Below are 22,300 nucleotides of genomic sequence, written 5' to 3'. Positions count from 1 at the left end.
AATTGTCCACTGTGGGTACAGGGATATCAAACTTCAGAATGCCTCATGTCGAATAATTTAATTAATGATGGCATAAAGAAATAATATTAACTCAATATAACTCAGATTCTACTTTAATACAATTTGCATTTTAGGAATGTATAAAGAATTCTAGTTAGATTTGTTTATATGTAAAAAGGTATGAGGTAGATATTATAAACAGGTAAGAAAGTTTGATTTCTCATAAACATTAAGGAGGAGGGTTTTCTGTTGTTTTACTTGCTTTACTACTTTCATGGCCCCATCTATGTTAAAATATGACTTACTTAGAGATAAACTAAGACTAAAACTAAGAAATGCCAGCTTTTTTCAAAGTAAGAAGTTACAGTAGTACTATTACTATTACTAAGTAAAAAGTAATACTTTTTCAAAGTCTTTCATTTTCAAAGTAAATATCACTAATTTTTTGGAATTACTTTTTTCTTAGAAAAATAAAGATCAAGATTGAAGTATCATTTCCCCACAGCTTGTCTACATTTCAAATGTATTAGCACCAAACCACTGAGTATAGCAGCAATTATTAGGAAATGTTACAGAACGTGTCTATTTGCAATGATCATAGAGTAGAGCTTTTGTTAAGTAGGTAGAAATTTTAAAAATATTGATGATTTTTAAAAGATGATGTATCTTATATGTAACACTCCATATCTACAAATGGGTTTTTGTACTTATTGCCATACTATACAGTGTCCTAACAATCTTGTAAAACAGGCAGTAATTTTTTAAAGGTGTATTTTTTTCCGGACAATTCACTTTCATCATATATCCTTCTCTTTCACATACTTCTTGCTTTATACTCATGAAAATGTATTGTGGTGTTCTATTACATATACAGAAAATACAGGCTGGGTGCAGTGGCTCACATCTGTAATCCCAGCACTTTGGGAAGCCAAGGCACGCAGATCACGAGGTCAGGAGATCGAAACCATCCTGGCTAACACGGTGAAACCCCGTCTCTACTAAGAATACAAAAATTAGCCAGGTTTGGTGGTACATGCCTGTAGTCCCACCTACTCGGGAGGCTAAGGCAGGAAAATAGCTTGAACCTGGGAGGCGGTAGTTGCAGGGAGCTGAGATCATGCCAATGCACCCCAGCCTGGGTGACAGAGTGAGACTCTGTCTCAAAGAACAAAACAAAAAACAAAAGAAAACGCAAATGCTGTTACTAACCAATATGATGAATGAAAAAAATTAACTTTTAACCATTCTGGCTTTTAATAAAGTTCTAAATGTTATATAGACAGGTTTCTACATAAATGTAAAAATTTTTAGCAATAAATAATTCAGTTATAATATGAATTTAGAGAATGGAAAATATTACATTTTATACTCCCTAAATAAATAATTTATTTTTAATGCTTCTAAAACCATAAAGGATATATGATTTTCACATTTGAAAACATTTATAAATGTTCTTAGTGTTCCCCCAAATACTTATCATTGGATCACTACTATATATTCTTTATTTCAGTTGCTGATCATGTCCTGAATCTACAACCATCATATCTTTTCTGAGAACATCCAAATCTGCCTTGAGATCCAGCTTCCAGTTTATAATCTGTCTATAGGACATTTCATTCAGAGTCCTTCACCTTAGCCTGCCATCTAAGTTGCTGCACTGAGCTGCAACCTATTTATTTGTTAAATAGAGGGGTAAAGTTTGATTATCTTTATGCTATGATTTAAAAATTCTAAGCCTGAAAGCAGATATTATTTTTACTTTTAAACTAGGCAACTCATGATTCTTTGATCCTCTTGCTTTCAACTTATTTGTGTCTATATTAAAAGTAGGTTTCTTATAGGCAGCATATAGTTGGTCTTGGTGTTTTAATCCAATTGGCCAAGTACAGCCTTTGCACTGGGGCTTTTAGACCATTTACATTTAATGTAATTTTGATAGGATTGGGTTTAAGACTGCCATTTGTTGTTTGTTTCCTATTTTGTCATCTATTCTTTTGTTTCCTTTGTTTCTTTTTCTGCTTTTTTCCCCCACTGCCTTCCTTTGTATTGTGTTTTTATTTTTTTGTTTTTGTTTTTGGTTCAATTAAAACATTTAATTGGTAAGTTAAAATTATTATATTTGTGTTACACTTTTTTTTCATTTTTGTTCTTGAGACAGGGTCTCACTCTGTCACCCAGGCTGGATGCAGTGGCACGATCTGAGCTCACTGCAGCCTCAACTTCCCAGGCCAAAGTGATCCTCCCACCTCCATCTCCCAAGTAGCTGGGACTATAGGCACAGACCACCATGTCTGGCTATTTTTTTTCTATTTTTTGTAGAGACAGGGTCTCACTATTTGTCCAGGATGGTCTTGAACTCCTGGGATCAAGCGATTCTCCTACCTCGACCTCCCAAAGTGCTGGGATTACAGGTGTGAACCACTGCACCCAGTCAATGTGATGTTTTTATATACGTATACATTGTGGAATGGCTAAGTCAAGCTATTTAACATAGGTATTACCTCACATACATATCATATTTTGTGTGAGAACACTTAAAAATCTTCTGTCTTAGCAATTTTCATTATCTACAGTCACCGTGATATACAATAGATCTCTTGAATTTATTCCTTCTGTCTAATTTCGTATCCTTTGACCAGTATCTCCCTAATCCTTTCTCCCCCAGCTTCTGGTAACTATTATTTTACTCTGTTTCTATGAGTTTGACTTTTTTAGATTCCACCTGTAAATGAGATCGTATGGTATTTGTCCTTCTGTACCTAGCTTATTGCACTTCACATAATGTCCTGCAGGTGTCATTCACATCACAATTGGCAGGATTTCCTTCCTTTGTTAAGGCTGAATAATATTCCGTTATGTATATATGCCACATTTTCTTTATCCATTCATCTGTTTATGGACATTTAGGTTGGCACCATATCTTGACCATTGTTAATAATGCTGCAGTGAACACGGCAGTGCAGATATCTCTTCAACTCACAGATTTCATATCCTTTGGATATATACCCAGTAGTGGGATTGCTGTATCATATGGTAGTTCTATTTTTAACTTTTTGAGGAACTTCCATACTATTTTCCATAATGGCTATACTAATTTACATTCCCACCAACAGTGTACAAAAGTTCCCTTTTCTCTACATCCCTGCCAGCATTTATTAGCATTCAGCAATTTATAACAGTTATTCTAACAGGTGTGAGGTGATATCTCATTGTGGTTTTAATTTACACTTCCCTGATGACTAGTGCTATTGAGCATTCTCCCTTCGTTGGCCATTAGAATGTCTTCCTTTGAGAAATAGCTATTCAGGTCCTTTCCTTATTTTTCAATCAGGTTATTTGTTTTCTTATTATTGAGTTGAGTTCATTTATATATTCTGGATATTAGCTCCTTTTCAGATGAATAGTTTGCAGATATAGTCTCCCATTCTGTAAGCTGCCTTTTCACTCTTTTGATTGTTTCCTTTGCTGTGCAGAAGCTTTTTTTTTTTTTTTTTTTTTTTTTGAGACGGAGTCTCGCTCTGTCGCCCAGGCTGGAGCGCAGTGGCCAGATCTCAGCTCACTGTAAGCTCCGCCTCCCGGGTTCACGCCATTCTCCTGCCTCAGCCTCTGGAGTAGCTGGGACTACAGGCGTCAGCCACCTCGCCCGGCTAGTTTTTTGTATTTTTATTTTTTTAGTAGAGACGGGGTTTCACTGTGTTAGCCAGGATGGTCTCGATCTCCTGACCTCGTGATCCACCCGTCTCGGCCTCCCAAAGTGCTGGGATTATAGGCTTGAGCCACCGCGCCCGGCTGTGCAGAAGCTTTTAAGTTTGATGTAATTCCAAGAGAATTTTTAAAAATTCCATTTTTTCTTCTTTGCTGGCTCATTAGCTATAATTCTGTTTTGTACTTTTAGTGGTTGCTGCAAGGTTTACAGTACACATCTTTAACATACTCCATCTCCACTACATACATGATATAAGAGCTTTGCAAAAAACCTTCAGGCCTTTGTACTAGGTTGCCATAACTTTTACTTTTACATGTTATACATCTTACAATGCATTGTTAATATTTTTACTCTCAACATAGTTGTTATTTTTGGTGCTTTTTAATTCCTTTTTGTAGACTCCCATCTGGTATGTATTTTCTTATGCTTGAAGAACTTTATTTAACATTTCTTTCCCTGGCCTCTCAGCTCTATCTCTCACCTGCAAGCCTGCCGGTGATAAATTATTTCAGCTTTTATGTGTCTGAACATCTTTATTTTACCTTTGCTTTAGAAAGATAATTTTATCTGGGTATAGAATTCGAATTTGATAGTTTATATTTTTTCCCAATACTTGTCTGGCTTGCATCATTTCTGCAAGAAGTCAGTTGTTCTTATTTTTGTTCTTTTTTCTTCCTTATGTAATATGTCTGTTTTTTTCTTTTTCTTTCTTTTTTTTTTTTTGGTGGCTGATTTTACTGTTTCCCCCCCCCCCCCCTTGCTGGTTTTAAGCAACTTGTGATATGAAAATTTAGTATAGTTTTCTTGATTGATGTTTATGAAACATTTTAGGTCTGTTTATGGTTTCCTGAAAATTTCAAAAAATTACATCTCCAAACATTTTTTCTCCCCCCACCTCCTCCTCTTTGTCAGGACTCTACACATATACTAGATTGCTTGACATTGTCCTACAGCTCTCTCATCTTTTTTCATCTGTTTTTTGTTTCATTTTGAATTTCTATTGTTATGTGTTCAAGTCCACTATCTTTCTTTCTGCAATGCCCAATCTACTAATTCCATTTCTGTGTTCTCCTCAGAAATCTTAATTTTCATTTCTAGATGTTTGAATAGTTTTTTTTTTTTTTACATGAAATGTCTCTACTTAACCTTTTTTCTAACTTTCTGAACATATAAAATACAGTTACAATCATTGTTTTAATGTCTTTGTCTATCAATTTGACCATCTCTGCCATTTCTGGTTCAGTGTCAATTGATATTTCTCATTATGTGTTATATTTTCACACATATTTGCATGCAGGATAACCTTGAGTTAATGCGAGTTATGAAGACTATTACCTTGTTGAGTGATGCACATTTTCTCCTTCCTTCCTTCCTTCCTTTCCTTCCCTCCCTCCCTCCCTCCCTCCCTCCCTCCTTCCTTCCTTCCTTTTTTTTTTTTTTTTGGTGTTTCGCTGTTGTTGCCCAGGCTAGAGTGCAATGGCGCGATCTTGGCTCACTGCAACCTCTGCCTCCTGGGTTCAAGCAATTCTCCTGCCTCAACCTCCCGAGTAGCTGGGATTACAGGCATGTGCCACCACACCCAGCTAATTTTTGTATTTTTCTTTTCTTTTCTTCTTTTTTCTTTTTTTTTTTGAGACAGAGTCTCGCTCTGTTGGCCAGGCTGGAGTGCAATGGCACGATTTTGGCTCACTGCAACCTCTGTCTCCCAGGTTCAAGCAATTCTCTGCCTCAGCCTCCTGAGTAGCTGGGATAACAGGCGTGTGCCACCACACCCGGCTTATTTTTGTATTTTTAGTAGAGATGGGGTTTCACCATGTTGGCCAGGCTGGTCTCAAACTGCTGAGCTCAGGCGATCCACCCACCTCAGCCTTCCAAATTGTTGGGATTACAGGTGTGAACCACCGCGCCTGGCACATTTTCTATTACTGTATTCTTGAGCTTTGTTCTGGGACATAGTTGTTACTAAGAAACCCTTATCCTTCTGGATATGGCTTTTGTTAAGCAGTACCAAGGCAGTGTTAATGCTAAGTAGTTCCCACTACTGAGGCAAAACTCTTCTGAGTACTACGCCCACTGCTCCATGAATTGTTTTCTACAAATGGCTGGTTGGACTAGGCATTACCCTTGCATGAGGTTCGATGAATTGTTCCTTCTAATACTTTCAGGTGGTTCTTTCACTGGCCTCATACAGTTTTCTTACATTCATGTGCTGATTTCTGCAGATCTCCAGAGCTGTTTCTTTGGTATCCCTCCACCTGCCTCTTCCCTGCAGACTCTAGCTGTCTTGGCCTCCCTGGCCTCTCAGTTCTGACTTCTTAACCAGAGAGAATGCCAGGCTCCAACTTCATTTTCCTCTCCCTGTGCCACATGCTGGGCCAATCACAGAGGTCATTTTGTTTGTTTTCCTCTCAAGAATCATTGTTCTTCATAGACTAACAGCCAATAAAAATTTTTATTCTGATGAAAACATTCTGTGAAATTATTACGTATATCTCATCTTGTTTCTTCATTGTCTCAGGTGGGAGAGTAAATCTGGTACTTGTCACTCCACGTGAAGTGAAAGTGGAAGTCTTAAAATGCAAGCTGAAAACTTGAATCCGATGCCAGGAAGCTCTGCTCCCACCAAATCATCTTTCTTACAGTCTGTGAATCCTATTCATGACACCTTGTTTTTTTTGGAGGGGGAGGGAGGACAGGGACCACTCTGTCACCCAGGCTGGAGTGCAGTGTCATGATCTCAGCTCACTGCAACCTCTGCCTCCTAGGCTCAAGCAATCCTCCCACCTCAGCCTCCCAAGTAGCTGGGACTATAGGTGCATGCCAACATGCTGGGCTAATTTTTGTATTTTTTGTACAGACAGGGTTTCACTATGTTGCCCAGGCTGTTCTTGAACACCTGAGTTCAAGCGATCCACCCACTTAGGGCTCCCAAAGTGTTGGGGCTACAAGCATGAGCCATTGTACTCGGCCCATGATACTTTGTTGATACATCTTTTGAAATGTCTCTCATATACCTTGTTGATACATCTTTTGAAATGTCTCTCTCCTTTTACCTTTTTCCACCCTGTGTTAACCATCCCACATCTATGCTATTTCATTCATGTTTTATTGTTTTAACCTCTGAAAAGATCTTCCTGCCTCTAATCTTTAATCCAGTTCATACATTTCTATGATACATTTTTTTTTACTGCTATTTCCTAGAACCTAGACACTAATGTACACTGGCACTCAACAAACTTGTTGAATTCATGAGCCATTCTTTAACAACCAATTTATTAGGTACTTCTTTGGCATAAAAAAACCTCCTAATTTCTCCCCTCTATCCATAGATCAAGTCCAAGCTGAGACTGCCAATTGATGCTTTACGTAATCAGCTATTAATCAAGCTATGTGAACCCTGCCACTTCCTAGAATATGTGGTTTATTTTTAACATGTCTTAGCGCTATTACTAACTTGAAGCCTTTTTTCCATCTGTAGGATCTTTTCTATTGTCTCTTAAATTTTACCCACTCTTTAAATCCCTTAAAAGACCTCTTTCCAATGTCCATACAGAATTCACTCTTCTCTGAATTTCTATAGCATCTATTATCTGCGCTTGTTTGAGCGCTTTCCGTTTCCTCTGTGTGTCTGTGTGTGTGTATGTTTTAGTTGTGCATATATTTACATTTATCTTTTCGAATGGAACAAAATTTCAGAGTTGGAACTATCTTTTATAATTTTTTTTATGTATCTTAAGACAAAGTAGGTATTTCAATAGATATTTTGAAAATGAAGGCAGAGGTCATCTTGATTAATTTGCACAGGCTAATGGAATCACTAGTTTACAGTAAATTGGCCCTGCTGCTCACTGTATGCTTCCCCGCTCCCCGGCCCCATGGTGTGAAATGACACTGTTGGTGAAAATCACCTCAAAATAAGGTCTTTTAGGTTTTAAATCAAATTCTATCTTAGAGAATATATTGAATCAAGGTTCTGGAGTATATTTAATCTTATTCTTTTCATTTAACAAATAAAATGCTGTGCCCCAGTTTCCACAAAATAATTAATTTAATATAAGGGATGTCATATCAAATAATATTTCAACAGAAGCCAAGGAAATCCTGGTATCACATAGCCAGTGAACATAAACTGGTATTTATTTATGCAAACATATTGCAAAATTCCTCTAAACCTTTGAAAAATATTTGTTGTCATGAACACATAAAACGAAAAATCTAAAGTGAGTATCAAGATTTCATTTTTAGTTCATAAAAGATATTGAAGTCAAATTCCTTTCTATAAACACAGAAGAGTTGGCCACAGTGAGAAAATGTAAGAAAACATCAGTTTCTACCGTGGAAAACACAGCAGGAGGTCTATTTTTTTAAAAAAGTATTTCAGTGACAGGAATTCCTATAAAAAGATTAAATATTCTTGTCATAATGACAAGAAACCTTCATAGCTTCAATAATCTTGAAAACCTTCACAGCTTCACCTTTTGCCAACTAAATTTAGAACACATACAATAAACTCCTCATACAGAATACTTTTGTACTAGAAAACAGGTAATTCACATTCTGATAAAGAGCAAAAGACAAGTGCTTTATTATGAGAACTGTTCAAGTAAAATTTCAGTGTGCACCAGTGAAAGTGAATAAAGATTTGCATCAATTTTTTTTGAATGAACACTAGGTTAAAAAGGGGCTACACATTTTTTTTTTTTTTTCAAACACCACCCTTTGCTAAGGCAAAAAAAAAAAAAAAAACTTCACTTAATTTTAGAACATAACTGTTACAGAAGAAAGCTACATCACAGTACAGTACAGAATGTAAAATTCACCCTAGTCTGGAAGCCATTATGGAATGGCACATCACCTACACTTAGACCTTCTAATGTAGGTTGGAATTACAGTATTTATCACAGCTTTATTTTCTTTAAACTGATAAAATTTGAATACACTTTCTATTTTTCAGGAGTGTGCAGATGGGGCCCATATGTTGATATTACAGTAATTACAACAGTAAATAACATTGCACAGTCAACCTCCAAGGCTAATTCAGTATAAAATAACAAGTATTAAAATGTACCTTTACTAGTGGTTTTACATCGCATATATCACTAATTATGAAAGAAAAGTAGGCAAATGCCCAATCACAAAGCGGCACATTATAGGCATAATGATGTGGAATAAATACAAGAAATCTGGCAAAATATTTAAAACAAACGAGTTACATGGGAACAAACTCAACAACCACATAAGCATAAATCAATAATATACTGTTATAAATAGTATGTTTTGCTCACAAGTCTCTTAAGTACTTATAGATATTACAGTGGCAGGGGTGCATGAAGAAGATAGGAGGAGAATGAGGCAAATGTTTCCAATGCCAGTTAATTCCTGAGGTGGCATTATTTCTTAACTGATGCATTGATCAACACTGTAAAGATGAGTTTGTGCTATGAAACAGTCCCAATATTATTATATTCCCGCAATTATATTGCGGTATGCTGAAGGCAGCAAACCTACGTGACAATTTATGTTATAATAGCCAGATAAAGTATGTTTTTTTTCTTTTAAATTTTGTTGCTACAATTAGCAGTGGGTCAGAAAACACTTCAAAGTTCAAAAGAAACTTGATGTAGATTTAACTTTTTCCCCAGTACTTCTTAGTTAGCTCAAGGCAATGCTATTATTGAACTTCATGTACTTGAATTTAAAAACTCTTAAGTGCCAACACTGTAAACATTTTGTATCTTCTCAACTAAACCTTGTGGGATAACAAGGAAAAGAGCAAAGATAAGCAGTAATAATTTTGTGTATAATAAAGCTGATCTATTTTTCAGCTTCTGGTTTAAATTTAAATATGATTTTAAAACAATTTTTAAAGGTCCATGCTACAACTTTGTAAAGACTATTTCTATGCACTTTTAATTCTGGACACAATTTTCAAAATTGCATGATGGAGGTAAGAATTTAAAAAACCCACCAGAATGTAAGTAACAGGGAAGAACATTTTCAAATCAAAGCATCAAACGTACATTCAAGTGCAGAAATCTAGACAACTATACAAGGTTTTAAGCAATCGTGTTTTATTATACAACTCTATGAACAGAAAATGAACAGAAATACACAATATACTTACCTGTACATGTGAACCTACTTTTTAAGCTACAGATATTTATTATAGTTCATACTGACTTTAATTTTACAGTTCATAACTATGTATAACCTTATTGCATTAAGGGCAAATTCTACATGGGGAGATTCACAGGCAGACCACATTAGGCATTACCAGTACATTCAAAAACTGTACCTCATATATGTATGTATCTTCCCTGAACCTGTAAATTTGGAGTTCTTTACAGCTTAAGCTCATTTGCTATTTTTGATGCAATGTTCTTAAAGGCAATAGATGTCCCGGATATTCGCTTGAAGCGGACCCCATTAAGTGACAGTCGTGGCAACTTGCAGACTTCCATCTCCCACTGCACGAGGCTATCCTGTCTAGCATCTCCATGGACACAGAAAAGCAAAAATCTCTCTTTTTGCTCATAATCACAGTTATTCGCATCTAACACTTTTCGGATTTCTCTCATCATGTCATTAGGGTCCATTGAACTAGTGGTCTTCATACTCCATGTGAACCGCAAAGAACGCGGCTTAGAATCTTTACCCTCTTCCTTGTCTCTTTCTTTTGGTTCCCCTGATGTACTTCTGGAAGAAGAGGGCAACGGGAAGGAATGAAAACAAATATTTCACTCAGAAAAGAGATCAAAACGCACATAAAATCTAAGTGGTCATAATTCAGTGCCTAATAAAACTACGTAATTTGCAGACTACCCTCAGATGGACGCCAAGATTTATGTTATCTTACTGTTACAGAAACACACCCCAAGATGCCACCTGTTTTGACTTTTAATAATGTCAATCTAAAATAGCATTTTTCTTAAATATAAGTGGCTTGAGGGAAACATGTCTGCAACTGAAAGTGAAGAACTTAATACCTTCTTCAGTTCCATATTTCTCTGTTCAAGCACACACAAAATAGGAACCACTAATATTCTATTTGGAAATAACACATTTTTGAAATATAAAAAAATATTTCTGCCTTTTTGGATAGGAGGAATATAATAACTTCAGAGGGAAAGATAATTCGTTTACCTGATAAGGTTGAGAAAGAATGTTGTACTGCAATTATGTAAAGACGTTAGATTATACCACATGTCTCAGTGTCCTCCAGTGATTTCTCATTTCACTAAAGACATCCTTAAAACAGTCTACAACATTCCCCATGACTTGCACTCCAACTTCTACTCTCCCCACCCCATTTCCTAGAATTTTTCTCCTTCCTCACTCCTATCAGAACACAATGGCCTCCATGCTATTCCTGGAACACACGGGTTATGTTCTTGCTATAAGGCTGTTGCACAGACTGTTCCCTCTGTCATGAATGCTTCTCCCCAGATGGCTGTGACGCTAACTCCTTTACTTTTTTCAAATCTCTGCTCACTTTCTTCATGAGGCTTCCCCTTACCGCCCTACTGTACCCTAACTCCCATCCTAGCATGGCCAACCCCCCTTAGCCTGCTTTAATTTTTCTCTATAGCACTTACACATTCTAACATATTATTTAATCCATTTGTTAGGGTGTTTACTGCCTGAGTCTATCATTAGATTGTAAACTCCAGGAGGGCAAGGAATTTTGTCTATTTCATTCACTGATCTATCTCAGGCATCTAGAACTGTGCTGGGTAAATAGTAATCATTAACATATTTGTTAAATGACTAAATCTCACTGAATTTTACTTATTGCAGGCATCCCACAAGTAATATGGAAACAAAAAACCTATTTCAAATAGTCATAGGAAGAAACCTGCATAGCTTCATCAAAGTTAATAGATCATTCGTGATACAGAAAATCCTGTAATTAAATTTCTTGAACAATTATCCAAATAGAGATGTTACACTGCAACTTGTTAACCTATCTCACTTCTGTGATTTAAGAAAAAAAAAAAAGTACCTTGAAAGGAGTTTATAATCTACTGCATAAATATTTTAAATTAATATATATACATTTTATATCAATAGTATAATATATATTCATGTATAATTTTATATATATATTATTTATTTCATTTCTAAATGAAATAAAGTGTCTGAGCCTAGGTATCTGAGTCCCCAAAGCTCTGCAAACTATGCAGTCTTGAGAAAATAAGGAAAGGAATAGGTAGAAAAAATAAATTTCCAAAGACTATTAATAAGTATGGGAAGTATGTACTTCATGTTCTCTATTTCTCTTTTTGCCCACTGAATCTAAGCCATTACATCACAGGCCTCTTAGGGCTTGCAAGCCAACCAGAGTCATTTACCAAGGTCACATGTATAATTCTGGTGGATTTGGCATGCTGGAAGGGACTTGAGAGATCAGTTGACTGAGCACTCATTTTAAAGACGGAACTGATGGCTGGAAAACTTAGAATTACTTTTCTGTGGTTCACACCTGTAATCCCAGCACTTTGGGAGGCCAAGGTGGGAGGCCCATGAGGTCAGGAGTCTGAGACCAGCCTGGCCAACATGGTGAAACCTTGTCTCTACTAAAAATATAAAAATTAGCCAGGTGTGGTGGCACGCGCCTGTAATCCCAGCTACTCGGGAGGCTGAGGCAGGAGAATTGCTTGAACCCGGGAGGCAGAGGTTGCAGTGAGCTGAGATCGTGTGACTGTACTCCAGCCTAGGCAACAGAGCAAAACTTTGTCTCAGAAAAAAAAAAAAAAATTAGTTTTCTGAACTTACAGAGCTAATGAGTTGAAAAGTAAAGACTAGAATTCAGGGGTATTATTCTAAGTCTAGTTTCCTTCTATTCCACCTTAAGATGACTTTAAGACAATAAAATTTTTTTTGCACGGTCTCACAGACATTGCCACTGATAATATCAATTCTAGAAAGCTCCTGGAAATGTGCATATTAATATAATAACAACTAACATTTATTGAGTATTTACTAGGTGCAGGAACTGCCCTAAGTGCCTAAAATGTATTAATTACTCATTTACCCCTCAGAACAATCCTAGGAGGCAGGTAGAGTGAGGACATGGAGGCACACAGAGTTGAAGTAACTTCCCCAAAGCCACACAGTAAAGTAAGTGGTAGAACACAGCTGAAACCCATGCACTCTGGCTGAGAACCTGTACTTCTAACCACAGTATCACCCCATCTTCCTGAAATGACAGAAACTCACTATAACTGGCTTGATCCCACCTATGTTCCTTGCTGTTTTTTTTCCATCTGTAAAATAGGCATTTTCACCTAGTTGTGAAAATTAAATGACCAGAAAGTACTTTATTTTATTTATTTATTTATTTTTTTGAGACAGAGTCTCGCTCTGTCGCCCAGGCTGGAGTGCAGTGGCCGGATCTCAGCTCACTGCAAGCTCCGCCTCCCGGGTTCACGCCATTCTCCTGCCTCAGCCTCCTGAGTAGCTGGGACTACAGGCGCCCGCCACCTCGCCCGGCTAGTTTTTTTTTGTATTTTGTAGTAGAGACGGGGTTTCACCGTGTTAGCCAGGATGGTCTCGATCTGCTGACCTCGTGATCCGCCTGTCTCGGCCTCCCAAAGTGCTGGGATTATAGGCTTGAGCCACCGCGCCCGGCCCAGAAAGTACTTTATAGTTAGTATTCAATAAGTTAGTTCAAAAGCAAAAAAAGAACCAAACCCAACAACAACCAAACAAAATGGAATGTGAAAAGTATTGTGTAAACATTTATAAAAGATCAGTTACTAATTCTTATAATGCAATAAAATTATGTAGTTGTATCAAAAGGATAAAAATGTAACTATTAATGGCCACTTGCAACGCACACACTACTAAATGTCTCAGAGGGAAATTTAGTGGAAATATAGGATGAAATGCAAGGAGGGGCTCAAAAGTGAAGACTAAGTGAGGGAGAGGCTAAGAACAAGTCCTCCATGTTTATGCAAAAGGCAGAAGAAAGTGAAGAATATTCGTCTTGCTCCCCTGTGGCTCCGTACCATGGTGACTCAGGTACCTAACTCTACAAAGAAACATTTCAACTATTATTACTAAATATAAATATAGCACAGTTTGTTAAAAAGACTACATGGGAATGCTATAGTTTTCCCAAAGTTAATTATGTTTTATATTTTAAGTAATTTGAAAAGTAGAAATCAAACTGGAGGCTTGTGTTCAGCTGGTCACAATCGTTTCTGAATGAAGCCAGAGTCTTTCGTACTGTGGAATACTTGTTGGCTGTAAAATTTACGTTGCAACCCTTAAGGCTTGTGTACACTCAAAATAAATTAATGCCTTCATTTCTTAAATTTCCCATTTGTAAAATATTAACACAACTACTAACATGTCCATAATGTGGTCCCTAGAACAGCAGCATAAGCATCTCCTGGGGACTTGTTAGAAATGTAAATGCACAGGCACCTGCCTCAGCCCCTGAATCAGAAACCCTGGGTGTGGGATCCAGTAATCTTTTTATCAAGTCTTCCCTGTAATTCTGATTGTGCTCAGATATGAAACCCATTGCCAGAATGAATATACAACTAGCATTAAGTGTCAAAAAAAGAAATCCCCAAAAGTATGGCAGGATAGAATTTTTAAATGTGGTCAAACATTGAATTCTCACCTAAAATATATTACTAACATCAAATCTTCCTTCCCTGTTCTGTGTTATTTGTGCTATTTGACTCACACTAATTTTAGTTACATTACTTTAGTGAGAAAAATATCAGGACATTTAATCTATTAATTCTTCAGCTTGACATACTTTATAGAACAGAAATCCTATTTTTTTACCAAGTACACAATTCCAATGCATGTTTGGAAAACAAACTTAAAGTTGACTGACTTGAATGACATAACTTGAATGTTATGAAAACCCACCCCAATATAAAAATCTAAAATATGCATGCTATCTAGTTATTAGATCTATTCATGACCATTAAGTGCTCGAAGTATTTCAAAAGTACGTTTTCACACACAGGGACCTAGCAGCGAAGTATTAATAGTGGCTCCTCACCTTGAGGTGTCGGTTCTGCCACTGGCTTCGCCTTCACTTGGATCCCTCAAAACAAAGTGAAGGTTGAGATTTAATGATAAAAGTAAAAAATATATCAAGAAAACCTATATCTAAAATTATTTTAAAATTAGCTTGTTGAGCAAACTTCTACCGTGACAGTTTTCTATCACTAGTCAGTCTGAGACTATTTCTCATGTTTTTCATCATAACCGCATGTAATTTATCATTTATTGAGCGTCTACTCATTTTTGTCAACAGGCAATATAAGGTGAAAGTTTAGAATTTTTTTTCATAATCTTCCAATTCCCAGCCACAATTCATTTGAAGTCATAATTTATCTTTTGGTTTAGTTTAATCTAAAGTTAAAACTACTTAATAATTATCAACAGCAAGATTCAACTCCAAATTTGTGATTATGTATAATTTTAGTAGTCGCTCAATTTAGAAAATATATACATTAACTTTGTAGTTAGCAAATAAATACCAATTTCTAAATAAGCAATTTCTCTTAGAAGTTATGCTAACAATTCATGCACATGATAAAATATTACAGCAAATTAACAGCCTATCCATGTAGGCAAGTCTAAAAACATGGATTCAATCTTAAATAAAAACACTAACCTTACCTTGATATCCACCTGTGAAATAAAACCAGGAAAACACTACTAATTGTTCTGAGTTGCATGTAATTAATATTTTTGAAGTCTACCAAAATTTTAATGCTTTGCTATTTTTAAAGGTAATTAAATATCTTGTGATAGAGGGTAAAATACTATTAAATAGTGGGAAAAATCACCAACTTGAATCCTTAAGTTAATGTTGTCTTAATGTTTTAGCCATTCCAGAAACATTTCTATTAATTATGTAAAATTAATGCAATAAGAATAAAATCAGTGGTACTCTCCCATCCCCCAAATTAATAAAACATACCCACACACCAAGCTCTAAAATTTTAAATTGTTCTTAAGAATATGAATGCCTCATGCCTCTCAGGGTCTTTAACTAATACATGCCTTTCTTAACAAACATATTATGAAAAAAATTTTTTTCTATCTGAATTTAAAAGAATACTAAAATGTATTCTCACATTCAAATGTAATTTCTTAAATTTCTATTTTTAATAACTGGCATTTTCATTGGGAAGAATAATAAAAATTCAATGCCATCTATACAAATCCATTTTTATTATAGCACATTGAAATAAATAAAACATTTTTGAGCAGGCTCAAAGTGAAATGTACATTTTCAGTTACATGTAGATGAACTGATAGACACAGATGGGCAGTGTACCAACTTGGCAAGCAAGACAGTAATGCTGTCGACTCCCACTGCTAAGACAAAATTCCTTTAGGAAGGGACAAAAATCTCACTGGACTTTTCTGTCCTATTTATATTATGCTTTATTATTCACTATTAGCAAACACCTATTCCACAGCTGCTAAACTTAAAGCATTAGGAGTGAAATGTCCCTTAGACCCTATTTCCTCTGCTATAATTGACTGAAATCGCGATTGACCCATATCCTGTTCCTGCCTACCTGGATGCCAGTAGGAACATTGGAAGAATTTCTGCTATTGGCAATTGTTTTGGAAGAGCCCAGGAAGTCTGCTTTAAGTAGCCATGGTAGGAGGCAGATGGGGCTACAGAAGGTGCAGCTGGCTCTAACAGCATATGCAGCACAGCATGCTCTCCAACACTTAACACTTAAAAAACAATGACCTACACATAGCAATATATACTCAACTGAACAAATTGGGTTATTCCCTATATAAGAATGAGCTATGGTTAGAAAATCATAAGGTTTGGTGTAGAAGTGAGCCATGCAGGTATTTAGGGCAGAGAATTGCAGGCAGAAGGAATAGCAGGTACACAATGCCAAAACAGTGCTTAATGTACTTGAGGACAGTCTGGTGCCTGGGTGGCTGGTGTGGAAGTGGCAAGAAGAAGAGTGGGAGAAGAAGAGGTCAGAGCAGAAATGGATGGCCAGGTTACACAAAGCCCCACAGGCTATGGCGAGGGCACAGAATTGTATTCTAAGCAAAGCGAAAGCTAATCAGGGGCTTTAAATCTAAGAGTGACATGATCAGATTGACATGACACTGCTGAAACAGAAGAGGAGGACAAGGACAAAAACTAGCAGAACTATGAGGTGGTGAAAGATGAAGAGTGGTTCAGGGTATGAAGGCAGTGGCGGGAGTGATGGAAGCAGCTAAATCCTGGAAATGCTGTGAAGGTAAAGCCCACACAAATTGCCAATGGATCTGATGTGGTATGAGGAAAAGAATTGTCAAGGACAACTCCAAGGTTTATGGTCCGAGCAACTGTAAGGACAAGGCTGCCAATTCCTAAGACAGTGAAGAACGAGGGAAGGATAAGCATGGGAAGAGAAACGAGAGTAGGGTTTTGAACATGTTCTGTTTCAGAGTCTATAATGTATCTAAGTGGAGAGGCTGAGCAGCAGTTGGATGTAAGAGTCTGCAGTTCAGGAGAGAGATGTGGGCTGGAGATACACTGGGGAGTTGTTCACACAGGATGGAATCTAATGTCATAAGCCTGACTGAGATCACCAAGAGTGTAAGGAAAACCAGAGAAAAAAACATGTCCAAAGACTGAGCCCTGGGGCATTCTAATATTTAGAGGTTGGGGGAAAGGCAAGGGAATCTGAAAAAAGCCAGCAAAGAAGTCTGAGAAGTGATAGCTAGCCTGTGAGGTAGGAGAAAACCAGAGCCAAGCAAGGGAAATGCTTTAACTGTGTGGAATGTTTCAAGACAGTTAAGTTGCTCACAAGATGGCAGGAGCCCCCATCAGTCTCACTTGCTGCTGTACAATAGCTCCTATGAAAGGCCTTGCATGTAGGTCTCCACATATGTGTTCAATGACTATATGGCAGTCCTTTATCAGAACCTCCCAACAGACCAGCTCTAAGGCACTTTCTTGCTTTGACATTCTATCTCATTACTTCCTTTCCACAGTACTGTTTCCCCTAGAGTCTAAATTTTTGTTGCAGAGTTAAGAGAAATATTTTGCACAATGCTTAATGCACAATTAGTAATCAAGCACTAAACTACAAACCTATTTTTCTTCACTTTAATTCTGGCTTAACCGTGAGAAAGTACTGGTTTTTTGAAATGGCCTTAAATAGACAAATTCCAAAAGCAGAAACTACTGATATTCTGACTAGTACCCTGCAGATGGCCGGCTAACACCGTGATCTACCTTCCATGCTGACTCTGTTGGTGAACTTTTAGTTCTTTCTGTAGCAAGTTGTCATGCTGCATAGTAATTGCCCAAATGGTACAAAGTCACTGACTGATATGGTTAGAAATTTATGTTACATTTGAGGCTTTAAAAGTTTTTAATTCAGCTATGTGATACTGGGCAAACTGATACATGAACCAAGTCTATAAATAGCTCCATGACAAGGCACGTAAGACTGAAGCTGCTTCTTCTCTTTTCCACATCCACTCTTTGAAATCCTAGGAACAGTAATAACATTGGAAACTAAGTATTTAATTAGTATTTCTTAAAGCAAGTATAATTATTTCTTACCCATCATTGAAGGCTCAGCTGAAATGATTATATGATAGGGTGCCTTCACTGTCTCCCTAGATAGAAACAATTCTATCTTCCTCTGGAATCCAGCATGTTGCCCACACTTTTTAGCACATGTTCTGCTTTATATCACAGCTAGTTGTTTGTCTGCTTCTTACAAGACTATAAGAATCTGGAGGGCACAGATGCCGTCTTACCTATCTTTAGATTCTGTTCTGCACCTAACACAGTGCTTTGCTTGTCGCAGGGCTTAAGTAGGCATTTAGTGGGACACAGGAATAGATCAAATCGACATCAGCCTGCATTGTAGTAGCAACTTGTATCATCAATGTGCACTGTACATGTATGCATAGTAAACACAGTAAGTATGCTTACTTTTTAGAAAGTATAATTGTATTGTTTAAGTAGATTAGACCTTTACTATACATGTATTCATTTTGCATTTACTATGTTGTGATGATAAGGTTTTATGATATAAAATTACATAAGTGATCTGTGACTCTGGTGTGTAGGCTTTTTATGTAAAGAAGAAAAAATGTAAATGATATATTATTAGTAAGCAATATAAAAGTATTGTCAAGATAAATTTGAAGGAAACATGTAAACTCATTTCTTTTCCTCAATCACGGTTTTCAAATATAAAAATCTTTTGTTAAAACACATTTTTGAAGTCAAGTTTTTGTTCTTTCCATTTTATTTTACAGATTTAAAAAATCTCATTTTGTCCATTTTTTTCTTTCTCTCTCTTAAGGAAAAATACTTTATGTCTTCCTAGATTTTTTTCTTCCAACTCTGTAAAAGAGCAGCTCTAATGAAATGTTATGAAACCATTTTAGAAAATTACTATAAATATTAAAAAAAAATCAAGTTTCCTTCGTAATCTCTAGAGGAAACAAAACACGACAGTACATTGGTACTGACCTGCGAACAAATTTGGATGTGATTTTGCTTATTATACCAGTTGACGTTCCCCTTCTGGCATGTGCAAATGCACCCGTTTCATGGGATGGTGAAGCAGGTGGCCCATTGTAAGCAGCGCTGCGTCGCTCCCGGAGCTGTTCACCATGGAAAGTGCTTCGGCTTGAGCTCCCTCGGGGAAAGCGGGTCCGGTCTGGAGTCGCAGTACTAATACTGTGAGCAGATGGGGAAGCAGCAGGCACTCTCTGGGTTGTACTGCTGGGACAAATTAAGATATATCATTTAGAATAATGACAGGAAAACCTTTCACTCATGCTAAAAACTTGAAACAAATAGCTATGGCTACTTCTTTTGGCCCTACTTTATTTGTTCACATTAGAGATGTGAGACATGGGTTAATTTTATTTACTATATCATTGGAGAGGAGTAAAATTTCAGTTTGAAACTAGGTACCTTTTGTTTGGTCACTAAAAATTAAGAAATGACTGAAACAGGGACACAAAGATAAATACTTTTCAGTATCACAAATGCCAAACCAGGGGTACTGCAAATATTTTTTTAATATTCTCCTGAAACCACTTAGCAATCAATGTTGAACACAAATTTTATTGTTTATTAAAAAGGCTTTGAATAAAATAATTTCCTATTTCTAATTTAGGCCTCAGTGATGGTACAACATCACATGGTACTACCAATATGCCCAACAAATCCAACAGAGGGTTAAAATGCTCAGATGTACTGATTTGAGAAATCTTAAAATAGAAAAATACTAGAAAAACAATTACAAAATTTTATATCTGAACAGACTCTTTGAGTTCATCAGTTTCATTGACAGGAAAACTGAAGTCCAGTTTCATTAAGAACAAGGAATTCAGCCTGATCATTATCCGTGGGTCTCAACTCCCAGTCTAGTGTTTGTTTGTATGTGTTTAAATCATAACAAAATCAGTTTACCTAAATGACAAATTAAGCAGCAATTCTTAACTTTATGGGGATGGACGTAAAATCAAATCCTTAAAAAAATTCCTCTAGAAAATGATTTAAGTTATACGTAACATTTCCAACAACAGCCAAAGTACATAGAAAGTTTATGTTACAATTCAATTTTTCCCCCATTACAAACACTGAATCTTATTAGAAAGGTCTTAATGTGATGGTGACTATCGTGTATTTTTCATATGGTGCTATATTTTTAGAAATTCTTAATGAACAAAATGAGATGTAACCAGCACATTACCCAGGCCGGTAAGCTTCAGAGCCGTCTTTAATGGTTGGCAGTGTGACTTTAATAGGATGACCAGAAGTGGACATGGACTTCTGGTGGCGGGGTCGTGCTGAGGGGACAGCAGAGGCCACAGAAGAGCCTGCAGAAGATATGCTACTCACAGACATCTCCGTAAGGCTTTCGCCATAAAGCAGTTGAGAAGACCATGGAAATGTAAAAAAGAAGAAAAATTGTGGTTTACTAAAATTTAAGAACTATATTTTTATAGTTTTTTATATTTTAAACTAACACCTTTCATGACTGAAACATTTGAAAGAAACTAGCATAGCGGCATTATTAATGACTAACAAAACAATTAATATTCTTATGAAAAGTATACAGGGTGAATTTATCACTATTATCCATGAAAAAAAATCTCACACACACTTTATGTATGTAAATGGGAGAAAGTACAAAATTATTTTTGTGGATATACAATAATTTCAGATAAAATTATTATGACTGGAGTCATTTTTTACTTCCCAAAACCACAGTTTGGTGTGATATGTTGCTGTAGTTCATTGTCCATTATTCATACAATCAGAATTGATAATTATACCAAAAATATTATCTCTGGATTCATCAAAACACTTTTAAATCATATCATGGTCAATAGGTTAACTGTTGCAGATTAAAGGAGCTGCAGCTTAAAATTTAGTATAAGAAAAATCGTAAGTCTGAAATCAATTTCCAATTATCTTATGTACAAAGAAGATACATTTTTCTTTGCATGCCTTACAATAGCACTTACTTTACATTCTTATTAAGTGAGAAGAAACAAATGTAAGAATGGTTTGTACACACTACTGAAATGACTGTAGGTGGTACTAAGAAAATAATTTCATTAGAATAGGCTCCATGTCTTTGTACTATATTGATGACTGGTCCTTGTAACTCATGATAGAAAGAAGATACATTTTTTAAGTAATACAAATAATATGATTTATTATTATTTGAAATAAAACACTTTAAAAATTATGTGGTTCTGAATGATGAGAAATAAGATGGCCACATTTTTTTCAGAGGGAGGAAAATAAAGCCTTTATTCAGATATGGTAATGACTTGATGGGAGGTGAAAGGGAAGGAGGCAGCAGGTGCACAAAAGAAAAAGATTCAAATTATGAAGATGAAATTAGGATGGTATGATCTGCTTTGTTACAGAAAAATATTTACTATCAGATTTTACTCAGAAATTGGCAGGTAAAAAGATTTATTTCTTGTTTTCTCTAAATGTTTTCCCAACCTTCTATCCTGGTACAGGAGAGATGTCTCGGTAAGAATGGTTGGGTTGCAATCTTACTATTTCATGTAATAACTCCTTTTCTCCTGACCCATTCAGCTGCAGGCATTTCAGCAAGGGCACTAACACAGAACAACAGTAAAGGTATTACTACTTGGCACTGTGGCATTTACCTGCTGTCTTTTCCATTCTGCAATGCTGTGTATCGATCTGTGGTCCTTTCACAGACATATGTATTCCTTCTTGCCATGCTACCTCCAGAATACACATTGTTCTTCAAGAATAAAAAAAAGGCAATTAAAAAATTATAAATATATTTGTGGAAAGCCAAAGAAATATTATTTAAGCTGACTCTGCGAAAAATCCACAGAATTTTAATTGATTAGAATCTTATATTAACAAGAATTATCCCCTGCCTCTCTCTCTCATTTAGATTTCAGAAGCAAAAGACAAAGCATCAAAAATGAACTCATTACAGTTTTAGCTTATCCTCCTACAATAGCAGCCAGCAGTTTGGAAGCAATAGGAGAGCTGGGTTTCTGTTCACTCCCTCCTTTGTGAGCTGGTGGTAGAGAAAGGGCAGGAGCAGGGGT

At 36.4% G+C, this 22,300-nt stretch overlaps 1 protein-coding gene across 16 annotated transcripts in view; it reads right to left on the bottom strand.

Moving 5' to 3' along the window:
* Nucleotides 1-7,823: 7,823 nt before the first annotated feature.
* The window catches only part of MARK1 (microtubule affinity regulating kinase 1), a 143,930-nt gene continuing 129,453 nt past the window's right edge, over nt 7,824-22,300 (bottom strand). For 6 of the 16 annotated variants that reach the window (XM_005540895.5, XM_005540890.5, XM_065542094.2 and 3 more), the window contains 5 exons: nt 21,881-21,981; nt 20,440-20,604; nt 19,206-19,460; nt 14,733-14,777; nt 7,824-10,402 (listed from right to left, as the gene is read on the bottom strand). In XM_005540895.5, the coding sequence (XP_005540952.3) occupies nt 10,048-10,402; nt 14,733-14,777; nt 19,206-19,460; nt 20,440-20,604; nt 21,881-21,981 (921 nt within the window). In that variant the 3' untranslated portion in view covers nt 7,824-10,047. The remainder of the gene's footprint in view (nt 10,403-14,732; nt 14,778-19,205; nt 19,461-20,439; nt 20,605-21,880; nt 21,982-22,300) is intronic. The other 10 variants (XM_065542096.2, XM_074036688.1, XM_074036679.1 and 7 more) reach the window with 3 other exon arrangements.

This window comes from Macaca fascicularis, chromosome 1 (assembly GCF_037993035.2).
Source record: "Macaca fascicularis isolate 582-1 chromosome 1, T2T-MFA8v1.1".
In the NCBI taxonomy this organism is placed as follows: domain Eukaryota; kingdom Metazoa; phylum Chordata; class Mammalia; order Primates; family Cercopithecidae; genus Macaca; species Macaca fascicularis.
Note: the sequence above shows the minus strand (reverse complement) of the source record. Positions and strands in the feature narration are given on the sequence as shown.